General features: G+C 48.9%; 1 protein-coding gene across 1 annotated transcript in view; it reads left to right on the forward strand.

The window, feature by feature from the left end:
- The first annotated feature begins 4247 nt into the window (after positions 1-4247).
- The window catches only part of VSIG10L (V-set and immunoglobulin domain containing 10 like), a 36534-nt gene continuing 28076 nt past the window's right edge, over positions 4248-12705 (forward strand). The window contains exons 1-2 of the mRNA XM_048501668.1: positions 4248-4452; positions 7425-7541. Of these exons, the coding sequence (XP_048357625.1) occupies positions 4248-4452; positions 7425-7541 (322 nt within the window). The remainder of the gene's footprint in view (positions 4453-7424; positions 7542-12705) is intronic.

Here is a 12705-nt window from a genome sequence, read left to right on the forward strand (position 1 = left end):
GGGCACCCCCTTTGGGAGTTCATAACTTTGGACCCCCTGAACCAAACATCACCTAATTTGAGTGGTATCATCAGGAGAGTGAGTCCCCCGAAAACGCCCTGAAATGTTGGTGCTTCTAGCCTAAAAACTGCGCCCCCTGCAGGCCAAAAACAAAAACACAAAAAAACCTGAAGTTTTTGCTCCCCCGCCCCCAGGCGGGTGCCTGGTGCGACGCGCATCCCCCGGTCCCCTTGTAGCTACGCCTCTGATCTCAGGTTTATAATTTTTACAGGATCAGCTGTAAACTCTGTTTGATCTAATATTAGCTGCTGTGGGCCCGACGTTGGGAAGAGTGGGATAGAAAAAAAAATATACTCGAAAGAAGGAACTGTTTACTTTCAAGATATTATGTTCTGTGTACAAGCAGAAAATTTCAGGGGTACCTGTTGCAGTCAGAGAGTTAGCGAGTCCGGTAGCCACTTGGAGATCGTAGATTTTTAGGGTGGGAGCTTTCAGGAGGCAAAAATACCTGATGACGAGAGCTTTGACTCAAAAGCTTGTACCCTGAAAATCTCGCACGACTCTAAGAAGCTAGTGAACTGGAATCAACCTCTTCCATGTACAGGGAACCCTTTTAATAGAGGGAGAGGGCATTCAAGCAGATAATTCCCCCTGTGCATCATCCCATGGTAGCATCCAGAAAGGCTGTTACATCTACCTGTTGGGGCTGGGGTGCTCACAAGAACAGCACTCAGCCCTGCCAGGCAACGTCCCGCACGCTTTTTATATTTGTGCTGCACAAATTACTCGAGGACTGCTCGTCTCCCCCCACCCCGGACTTGGAAGCCTGCTGCAGTGGGGGTAAAGAGCAGGTCTGTTCGGGTGCTGGTGGGGTTCTTCTGGGCGTCATCTAATTTAATGTGTATGTGTGCGTCCCCCCAATTTTATCCTCAGTGACCCCAAATTAGCTGAGAAAAAAAATGTGGGGACTCACTCTTCTTTAGCAAGTGAGTTTGATGGCTGAGTAGATTTCAGAGATACTTTCCCGTGTCATTGTTCAACCACTATACTACACAGTGACACATTCCTCTCGGCAAGGTTTGGGAGGCAGAACACGGTCAGTTATAACTACACAACTTTACTGTGAAATTTAATTGCCACTTCCCTGGGAACAGTAGCGTGTGTGTGTGTGGGGGGGGGGGAAATGGCGCTCAAGCCTCCCTCCTGGCGCACCCCCCCCCCACTTACCTTAGTTCAGCCGGCTGCAAAAAGCAGCCTGGCTGAGCCTGACAGGCTGTTCCGGGCTTCTGCTGGGCTTGGGGGGGCGGTGAGGCAAGGGGAGGAGTGTGGGGGGCAATTTTCCCAGTCCCCACGTGATGCCAATGGCGCGCACCCATGGCGGGGTGCCCCCCCCCCGCCCCATGGTAGCTACGCAACTGCCTGGGAATTGTTATTGTTTTCTGCTACTGCTGCTTCTTGTGGCAGGGAGTTCCACAGACAAATTACAAGCTGCACGGAAAAGCTAGTTCATGCGATCATCTTTGATTTTTTGATATATATGTTTGTTACGGCCCATGGTTAGGTCGCTTTACACTTTATATTGTCTTTTGGTATCTTATTCCCTATAATTCTTGATCACTGGGCTCTGGCTGTGGATTTGAGCTCTCTCTTTCCAGCACGGCCCTTTTAGTTTCCTCAGTTATCTAAACTTTTTTTAAAAAAGAAATACATTTATCCAGACCCAAAACACTTTTAATACAATGGCATATTGGGAAAAGCACTGTGTAGCTACTTCATTTCTGAGCAATGAGCAATATTCAAGGGGAGGGCTGCAATTTTAATCCCTTCGGTGTTGAAGAACTACATTTCCCATCAGCCCTTTGGTGGGCTGATTGGCAGCAGCTGCAGAGGAGCTAAGCCTCTAGATCCCCTCTAGACAGCTGTTTAAATGTTGCCAGTCTGCACAATATGCTGGAGTATGTGGTGTTTATCTGCAGGGAGGGGTTGCTATGGAAAAGAGGAGAGACCTTAAATATTTGGCACTTAACTGGGTCACATGGGAACAGAAGCATTGATGAGAAGGCCTTATCGCGCGGAGGGGAGGCGAGGTGCGCATTGCTCCCTTTTATGGGGACCTTCTGGCTGCCCTCCAAAGGGATATCTGGGTCAGCTATTTTCCTTCTGCCGTTTCTTTCAAGAGAGCTTGTTCCAAGCAGCTGGGTCTTTGTACATTGGCAGCATCTTCCCTCCCATAAAAGATCTGTCCCCCACCCCTTCCTTCTTTTGGGGGGCTACCAATAGCAAAGATTGCTTGCTGGGACAGCCTGTTGGGGGGCGGGGGTGGGATCCACCTTGCTGCAGGCCAGAGGGGAATTGTATCTCAATCCTGCTGCTTTCACCTCCGAAACCAGCTAATTTTCTTTTTTGTTAATTTCTTTACCCTATACAAGTGGGGGCCGGGGGGGAGATCTTTTGGCTTCACACTCGTGGCCATGGTACGAAGTAGGTCAGGGTGAGGTCTGCTTGCACTTAAACAATACCCTCCCCTCCCCCCCGAAAGAAAAATTTCCTGTGCAGTATAAATTATGCACATGTACATAGTTCTGCATGGCTTGGTGCTTTGCTTAATTTATTCCAGTCTGGCTAGACTTGGGGAGAAGGACAGGGAACTATGTACATCCTGAAGCCAGAGAAAGAAGAAGATGATGAAGAAGAAGAATTGGATTTCTATTCCCCTTTTCTCTCCTGTAGGAGACTCAAAGGGGCTTACCAACTCCTTTCCCCTCTCACAACAAACACCCTGTGAGGTACGTGGGTCTGAGAGAGCTCCAAAGAGGTATGACTAGCCCAAGGTCACCCAGCTGGCATGTGTTGGAGTGCTCAGGCTAATCTGAATTCCCCAGATGAGCCTCCACAGATCAAGCGGCGGAGCAGGGAATCAAACCCGGTTCCTCCAGATCAGAGTACACCTGCTCTTAACCACTACGCCACTGCTGCTCCAACCTAGGAAATCTCTTTCAGCCAGTTTTGATATTTTAGCAGGTATCACACCAGCAGCCCTGACTTAGATAGCCCAGAGTATCCTGGTCTTTATAGATCTTGGAAGCTCACCACGGTTGGCCTTGGTCAATACTTGGGTGGGTGGCCACCAAAGAAGACCAAGGTCATGACACAGAGGCAGCGGCCAAAGCCACCTCTAAACATCTCTTGCGTTGAATGAAGTCACCGTTCAAGAGAGCCAGCGTGGTGTATTGGTTTAAGAATGGTGGGCTCTAATCTGGTGAATCGGGTTTGTTTCCCCACTCCCTACACACGAAGCCTGCCGGCTGACTTTGGACTAATCACGGTTCTCTCAGAACTCTCTCAGCCCCACCAACCTCACATGGTACATGTTGCCGGGAGAGGAAGGGAAGCGATTTGTTGGCTGTTTTGAGATTCGTTCCAGTTGAGAAAAGTGGGACGTAAATCCAAGTCGCTCTTCTTCATAAATTGACTGCAACTTGATGACACTTTCCAACGTTGCCATTATGGCAGTGTGATTGCGCTAATATAATTACGGCATTAATTATTATACCATCATAATGTTAGGGACATCATGAGGACTAGAAACTTGATCTTTCCTTTTCAAATGAATGCTGTTTATAGCTGAGGCGTGGTGGAGACTGCTGTCAAATCAGAGCCAATTTAGGGTGCCTCCATAGGGTTTTCAAAACGAGATGTTCAAAGGTGTTTTCCTGTTGTTGTTTTCTGCATAATGCCCATGAACATCCTTGGCGGTTTTCCATCCAAATACTAACTAGAGTCAAGCTGCTCAGGTTCTGAGATCTCATGACATCCGGCCAGCCCCGGCCCCCCAAGTCTGGGCGATTCACAGCTATGCAATGACTGCTTCGTTTGTTTTTAAATGCCGTTTACGTATTCTGAGTTTTGAATCTCTTGACAGGTGGTCAGTTCATCTCAGGAAGCCGGCGCTGGCTTTTTATATGCAGATTCAAATCTGGGGTGAAAACCTTTGCTTTGTACAGTTCAGACAGTTCGAGGGCAGTCCAACGGCATTGCTTACCGCAACCCTCCTTGAGTCAAGAGGGGCGGTGCCTTTATGATTGAAGAAGTTTACAATGTGGAAATTTGACTGTAAGGGGCAGGTAGATTTATAGTTTTGCAAAAAAACTGTTTGGGGAGGAAGAGGAAAAGAACAAACTTGCATCTGAAGCAACAGCAAGCCTGAAGACGCTGGTGAGAGGCAGTGGTGTGCTGCTAATGGGGACATGGGGCATCCCATGTTCCCGGCGCACGCCGCCGAGCCCTGCCCCCCTCCTGGCCTCCCTGCAGGACGGCTCCTGACCTACCCCAGGCCCTTGGGAGGGCAGAAGTCAGCCTGCAGGAAGACTGGGAGGGCCAGGCGGGCGCCACAGCGCAGTCCGGCTCAGGAGTTGGCCTGCCGCCACAGCACCCAGGCCGGGGGAGGGCAGGGTGCAGGGAGGCGGTCATGCCCCTGGGTGCCATTTAGACTTGTACACCACTGGTGAGAGGAGAGGTACAACTGTTCACTGAGTGAGTGTGTCACTCTCTTTTGGAGCAGCAGTGGCGTAGGAGGTTAAGAGCTCGTGCATCTAATCTGGAGGAACCGGGTTTGATTCCCAGCTCTGCCGCCTGAGCTGTGGAGGCTTCTCTGGGGAATTCAGATTAGCCTGTACACTCCCACACACGCCAGCTGGGTGACCTTGGGCTAGTCACAGTTCTTTGGAGCTCTCTCAGCCCCACCTACGTCACAGGGTGTTTGTTGTGAGGGGGGAAGGGCAAGGAGATTGTAAGCCCCTTTGAGTCTCCTGCAGGAGAGAAAGGGGGGAATATAAATCCAAACTCTTCTTCTTCTTCTTCTTCTTCTTCTTCTTCTTCTTCTTCTTCTTCTTCTTCTTCTTCTTCTTCTTCTTCTTCTTCTTCCTCCTCCTTACAACAAGTGCTAGAAGAAAAAACTGCCTTATATTTAAGATGCCGCTAAACTCTGTTTTTGCAACAATCGACTGGAATGGCTGGTGGTGGAAAGTAAAACAGAAAAGACCAGAGTAGGTACAGATATGTCAAAGTAAACCAACATCAAAACATTTCTATACCTCGGCTACACTCTATAGAAATAGCAATCTGGCAGTGCAAAATGACAGTATATTAAACGTTACGTAAACATATACACAAGAACAGTTATCCACAGAGGTCTTGCCAGAAGACAGCGCACATCCAGTGTTAGCGCTCAAATACAAAAACAAACCAGTTTATCAATGCAAACAGACAAGTCCCCTGGTATCTGTTCCTTTCGTGGGATAAATTACTGTCCACTTCCTCAATATAGTATCATCAGTCCTGTCCGCTTCTTTATAAGGTCACCTTCCCATTAATAGCATCCAGATTCATTATAATCTCTCGTAACAAGGAGGTATCCCGTCTGACGGGGTGGAAAGTGACATCAAGACATGGCTAGTTTGTGGCAACTCCACAGGGTTTTTCAAGGCCAGAGTTGAACAGAGATGGTATGTCATTGCTGTCATGATATATAAAAAAGAGTAAAGGTTCACTAAAGGGTCATTTCAAGTTAGCAGAAGTTTGCCAACCCCAAAGGACGGAGACAGTCAGTTTAGGGGCGAAGGAGCAGTTAACCTTTAACATGATTGGTTAGTTCAACTGTGACTCTAGACCAATGAGAGGCTGTTGCCTGGGCGGGGAAAAGTATCCTGTTGGATGTATGCATTGTATATGCTATGCTAAGTTCAGATAGATAGAGATAGAGACTGAGTTGAGTTCTGTGTGTGTTGAACTTTGTTATTGCTGAAAAGTTCTGTATAGTCTTATAGTCTTGTATAGAATAGACTTGTATAACCTTGCAACTGCTAAAGTAAAAACCTTCCTATGGAAAGAACATCTTGTGTGGAGAGTATTCTTTTCCAAGTGTGGTAGGAGGCTGTAGTGAGTGCAAGAAGACTATAGACCGTCTCATCTTACCAGAGTGATTCCACTTTAAACTCTGCTGATAATCGCATGGCTCTGCAGAGACCCAGGACTTTCTTGTTGATCTCCCATCCAAGAACTAACCTTGCTTAGCTTCCAAGATCTGATAAGATGAAGCTAGCCAGTGTGATGTAGTGGTTAAGAGGGGTGGGCTCTAATCAGAGAACTGGGTTTGTTTTCCCACTTCTTCACATGAAGCTTGCTGGGTGACCTTGGGCTGGTCACAGTTCTCTCAGAACTCTCTCAGACCCACCTACCTCACCAGGTGTCTATTGTGGGGAGGGCAAGAGAAAGCAGTTATAAGCCACTTTGAGACTTGTTCAAAGTAGAGAAATCAAGATAAAACAACCAACTAGCCTAGAACATCCATGTCATCACATGGTCATTGCTGTGAAAAACAAGACACACCCTACTCACTAAACACACACTAGAGGAGCTTGCCGTCATGTCTCTGATTCACTCCTTTGGTTTTTGCTGCCTCGTCAGGTAAAGATAATTTAGTTACATTGACATGTGAGATACACTCAGTGGTGGGATCCAAAAATTTTAGTAACAGGTTCCCATGGTGGTGGGATTCAAACTGTGGCGTAGCGCCAATGGGGTTGGGCGGGGCACAACGGGGGTGTGACCGGGCATTCCAGGGGCGGGGCATTCCTGGGCGAGGCTGTGACAAGGACGCAGCCGCTGCGCCGGTCCTTGGGCGAGAAACGAATACACGCAGGAGCAGGCTGCCATGCACACCGGTGCACCTCCTGCTAGACTGCTTCAAGTTCTGCACGCTACTGCTGAGAGGAGGGCGTAACTAAGGCAAAAATCACGTGGCAAAATCACCCATTAGTAACCCCCTCTCAGCACACACAAATAATTAGTAACCTACTCTCGGGAACCTGTGAGAACCTGCTGGATTCCACCTCTGGACACACTGGATTCCTTTGACCATGCTTGAGGCCAAGGGATAGCAGAAATTCAGAGGAGGTGCATCCAGAACAGTGACTCATGCAGAGACATGGAGGGTGAACTCCACACCGAGAGCAGCTCATTTATGCTCTTCCAGATGGCGGCAACAAACGTTTTTGGTGGGGCAGAGTGAAATTAGTCCACAGTTTTAACTTGCGGGAGGAGCAAAAGCCTCTGCTACAAACAGAGCTGTTCATGCATTCCCTTTCTGCCTGCTCTGTGCCCTGCCCCAAACCACTTCATACCTCCCTTGCAAAACCGTATAAAGAACAGTTTCTGAATGCTTCTCTTACAGTGATGTCCCTCCCCTCCTCGAATAGCCCAACAGGTTTTCCTGGTGCATAACTCGAATAACTGAGAGCTCCCATTGTCGTAGCTCCCTGAGGGAGGATCGTATCTCCTCCCCGGGGCCTGACAGCTCCTTCCGCTACCTGGCGTCACCTGCCTTCCGGCCAAGACAGAAAGCCCTTCCCTTCCCCATGGCAAAGCTCTAGACCTTCAGACCTTCGCCCCACCCCAGCGGGGTCAGCCAGGCATGGCACGCTGCTGGCAACAGGGTACCTGTCTCTCCACCGCCCTCACAGGCTGGCTGCTGGCCCTGCTAGGTGAGTCTGAAACACTCGCTCCAGGCTTTATTTCCAGTTCAGTTTTGGGGGTTCCTGAGAAAATCTGGTAGAGGGGCTGAGCTGAGCATACAAGACACCAATTTATTTTTCTGGCACCACACAACGAACGTAGATAATGACAGCATGCTACGGACCTTCTTTGCCTGCTGAGTCCAGATTCAAAACTGGACTCGGGCCTTTATTGGCTAGGAAAAGAGGAGGATTATGCTTGGGAGCTGTTTTCCCCTTTATATAAGGACAACACTGTAAGGAGAAGTGGGACCTATGGGTTGCCTCTGTAACCCCGAAGCCAAACGAGCCGAACTTTGTGGCTTCCTGGCTTCTTGGCGACCCCTGCTTTAGTAGCCGCAGGCAGACACAATAAAATGTATTTATTGAAGACATTTCCCCCTGCCCTTCCTCTCAGGTGATCAAGATGGGCAAACTTTGTTTCCCCAACTCCTCCATTTTATGCTCACAACATATCTGTGAGGTAGGTTAGGCTGAGAGAGACAGCAGTCCAAGACTTGGCAAGCTTCTAGTTTATTGCGTGTGTGTGTGTGTGTGTGGGAGAGGGTCGAACATAAATCTTGCTCTCTGGCCTTGCAAGCATAGAATCTTTGTTCCACCAATCAGATTTGGGGAAACAAGTCATATATTTGGAGGGTACTTCTTGTGTCACCAGTGGTAGTCATAAAAGGAGGCGGCTGCGCTCACAAGCACCCAGGGAAGGTACGGCAGCCGCCGCGAGTGCATATCTGTTAATAACCTTCCTCGAGGAAGCGGCTGAGTTTGGGGAGAATAAATGACATGCTGATTTTTCATCTTCATAATTGTGCCTCTCTGCTCCCACCCACCCCGAATTAAGAAATGCTGGGTTGAAAGGATTCCGATCTGTATGATGCAGTGCATCAGCCCCTACATAGCCCTCTTCATCTAACTTCAAGGCATACGTTTTTCCCATCAACTGACTGATTGGGTTTTGAAGCCTGTGGGTTTGTGGGCCTGGGATATTTTTTTCACATTTGGACTCCTGCTCTTCTCCCAAGGTCGTGGCAAGTCTGTGCTGTTATCGCTTTTTTATCTTCTCAATAACTGGGGGAGGGAAGTTAGAAAAAGAAAGATGTGCTTTATGACTGAGCAGGATTTGAACTTCCTCCTCTGGGCCCAGTGCTCAGAGGAGTGGGTCAATCCGCACCAGTCTTCAGAACTCAGCAGAGTCTATCTGTTTCCTTTCTGAGGCATCAAGATCTCACAAAGATTACTCTGAGGTATCCTTGCTGGTGCAATTGAAGCAAGCCTTTATTGGCATAGACAGCAGTACAACAATAATAAAAACAGATTAAAAAGCATATACAATACAGGATATACATGTTAGGACGAAGGAAATCTACTGGCATTTAGTAATTTCCAGGAGAAGGTCTGCCACTATCATACAGAGAGAAGGATCAGGGTTGTCCAACAAGTAGTGTAATCTAATTAAATCGGGGAGATCGGGTAAATGTAAAGGAGTGAGATTCACATACTTGGATCTGATTTCCTTGAATCTGAGACAGTTAAGTAATTGGTGGGCCAAAGATTCAACTGAGCCATCGTTACATGGGCACAATCTTTTAGCCTTTTCTTGCTTCTTAAATGTGCCATGTAACAAGGCAGAAGGCATAACATTAAACCTGGCGAGCATTATGGCTCTCCTTTGAACAGGGTTTATTAAGCAATACAGGTAGTGTGCCAAGTGGCCCCGTTCAAATGGGAGAGAAAAATACAGGGGGGAGCATGTTTTCTTGGCTGCGGTGATTAGGGTAGAGAACTCTCTATGCAATAGTTGACCTTTTAATTTCCTATAAGCTTCTGAATAGGACAAAGGGCAAAGTGAATCCACTGACAGTCCAATAGAGGCAATTTTTTCTTCAATTATGGAAAACCAGGGGTTGGAATGGGTGTCAGAGAGCAGACAATGGACCTATCCTTGCTGGTGGAATTTTGGAGGTATGGCAAAAAATATGGATGCCTGGATTCACTCGATCCATTTGTTGCATCTGGTTAAATGCTTCATCTGGACTTCGGCCTTCATGTACCTCAGCCTGCGTTTCTCAGGTTCAACATTTCATTTTTAAAAAATTCATTGTGAATATCAAATCTTCCTCCAAGGAGCTCAGGAAAGTGTGCCAGTCCCCTTCCTCTACGTTCTTCTCACAACAACTCTGTGAGGTAGGTTAAGTTGAGAGAAAGAAAAACACGGCAGGTTCAGAGTCCTCCACTGAGCTTCTTCCTTAACGATTTGAAACCAGTTCTCCCTTCGTTTAACCGGATAGTCCAATCACTGCACTGATAATGGGGATATTTATAAATAGATTGAATAGGAGGATCTATAGAGTGGCCTACCTTACAGAGTTGTTGTGAGGATTGCTGAGGCACTTCAGTCTTCGTCACCTGCATTGATTTTCCAACCGCAAACCCCTCCAAGAACTTGCTGTTTGGCTATTATTGGGAAAACGTACAAGAACTGATAGCCGCATGTAAGTTTCCACAGCAAAGCAAATATAGCATAGGTGTCCAACTCATGGCCCTCCAGATGTTATGGACTACAGTTCCCAACATCCTCTGCCAGCATGATGCTGGCAGGGGATGATGGGAACTGTAGTCCATAACATCTGGAAAGCCATGAGTTTGACACCTGTGAAATATAGGATTGATAGGAAGTATTTCAGGTCAGAATCACAAGGTGGAGAGCAGGGGGACTGAAACTCCTTCTCCTAACATGCTGTGATCCTGATCCAAATTATGCTTGGATACTCCTGGGAACAGAGTCCTCAACACAAAACCCCAAATACACATTTGACCCACATTTATTGTGGTGGCTGCGTGAGCGCCGTATGGATTTTGTACCAGTTTGACCCAGTTTTTCAACTGCAACACACAGTCTTTTGGTTGACCTTCTACCCAGTGGTGGGATTCAGCCAATTCGCACCAGTTCGGTGGAACCGGTACCGAATTTTTTGTTGAGTTTGGCGAACCGGTTGTTAAAAGCAGCTTTTGGAGCCCTGGAGCAGCTGAGTGCCTTGCTGCTCTGGCTGCTGTGAGGCGCTAAAAGCCCCATCACCCCCTTTCCCAGGGGAGCGAGGGAGTTTCCAGATCAGCGGCGGCAAAGGCCTATTGCCCCCCTCCACCTCCACAAGAAATTCCTCCGCAGCAGGTATGTGTGTGGGGTGTGTGGGGGAGGGTGCGCGTGGCCAGGGGGAACCAGTTGTTAAATTATTAGAATCCCACCACTGCTTTTACCCTTTTCTTGCTTATGTTTCATCTATTTCTAGGACCTCCAGTGTAATTGTAAGATTTGGCAGGGGGTTTTCTTTGGAGAGTTCGCCTTTGGAGAGTTCGCTCAATACAGACACTAAACCAGAGATCCCCAATATTTTGAGCTTGCAGGAATTCTGACAGAGCGAGGGGCACCAGCGCAAAATGGCGCAAGAGATGGAGCCAACGCAAAATGGCAGGGAGTGAGGTCATGCATCACTATAACTTGTCAACATTTCTGGCAGAAGCTCTTTTTTAAACAGGATGCCTTTTAAAATGAAGATATTGTTTAGAAACGTTGATTTGCATACACACACCGAAGACTCTCATGCCGCGGCAGCAGGTTCTGCTGAAGCAATGTTTTGGTGAATCAAAAACTCCTGGGCAGAAGTCCTACTTGACTCCGCCCTCTTTCTGAAAGCATAGTGCCCTTGGGCACCATTTTGGGGTCCCTGGTGGGCCACTGTGAGTAGCATTTTGGGGTCCCTGGTGGGCCACTGTGAGTAGCATTTTGGGGTCCCTGGTAAGCCACTGTGAGTAGCATTTTGGGGTCCGTGGTGGGCCACTGTGAGTAGCATTTTGGGGTCCCTGGTGGGCCACTGTGAGTAGCATTTTGGGGTCCCTGGTGGGCCACTGTGAGTAGCATTTTGGGGTCCGTGGTGGGCCACTGTGAGTAGCATTTTGGGGTCCGTGGTGGGCCACTGTGAGTAGCATTTTGGGGTCCGTGGTGGGCCACTGTGAGTAGCATTTTGGGGTCCCTGGTGGGCCACTGTGAGTAGCATTTTGGGGTCCGTGGTGGGCCACTGTGAGTAGCATTTTGGGGTCCCTGGTGGGCCACTGTGAGTAGCATTTTGGGGTCCGTGGTGGGCCACTGTGAGTAGCATTTTGGGGTCCCTGGTGGGCCACTGTGAGTAGCATTTTGGGGTCCGTGGTGGGCCACTGTGAGTAGCATTTTGGGGTCCGTGGTGGGCCACTGTGAGTAGCATTTTGGGGTCCGTGGTGGGCCACTGTGAGTAGCATTTTGGGGTCCCTGGTAAGCCACTGTGAGTAGCATTTTGGGGTCCGTGGTGGGCCACTGTGAGTAGCATTTGGTGGGCCACTGGGAGTAGCATTTTGGGGTCCGTGGTGGGCCACTGTGAGTAGCATTTTGGGGTCCGTGGTGGGCCACTGTGAGTAGCATTTTGGGGTCCGTGGTGGGCCACTGTGAGTAGCATTTTGGGGTCCCTGGTGGGCCACTGTGAGTAGCATTTTGGGGTCCCTGGTGGGCCACTGTGAGTAGCATTTTGGGGTCCCTGGTAAGCCACTGTGAGTAGCATTTTGGGGTCCGTGGTGGGCCACTGTGAGTAGCATTTTGGGGTCCCTGGTGGGCCACTGTGAGTAGCATTTTGGGGTCCGTGGTGGGCCACTGTGAGTAGCATTTTGGGGTCCCTGGTAAGCCACTGTGAGTAGCATTTTGGGGTCCGTGGTGGGCCACTGTGAGTAGCATTTTGGGGTCCCTGGTGGGCTAGTTCGAGTAGCATTTTGGGGTCCCTGGTGGGCCACTGTGAGTAGCATTTTGGGGTCCCTGGTGGGCCACTGTGAGTAGTATTTTGGGGTCCCTGGTGGGCCACTGTGAGTAGTATTTTGGGGTCCCTGGTAAGCCACAGTGAGTAGCATTTTGGGGTCCCTGGTGGGCCACTGTGAGTAGCATTTTGGGGTCCCTGGTGGGCCACTGTGAGTAGCATTTTGGGGTCCCTGGTAAGCCACTGTGAGTAGCATTTTGGGGTCCGTGGGGGGCCACTGTGAGTAGTATTTTGGGGTGCCTGGTAGGCCACTGGGAGTAGCATTTTGGGGTCCGTGGTGGGCCACTGTGAGTAGCATTTTGGGG

Source organism: Sphaerodactylus townsendi, linkage group LG06, assembly GCF_021028975.2.
Source record: "Sphaerodactylus townsendi isolate TG3544 linkage group LG06, MPM_Stown_v2.3, whole genome shotgun sequence".
In the NCBI taxonomy this organism is placed as follows: Eukaryota; Metazoa; Chordata; class Lepidosauria; order Squamata; family Sphaerodactylidae; genus Sphaerodactylus; species Sphaerodactylus townsendi.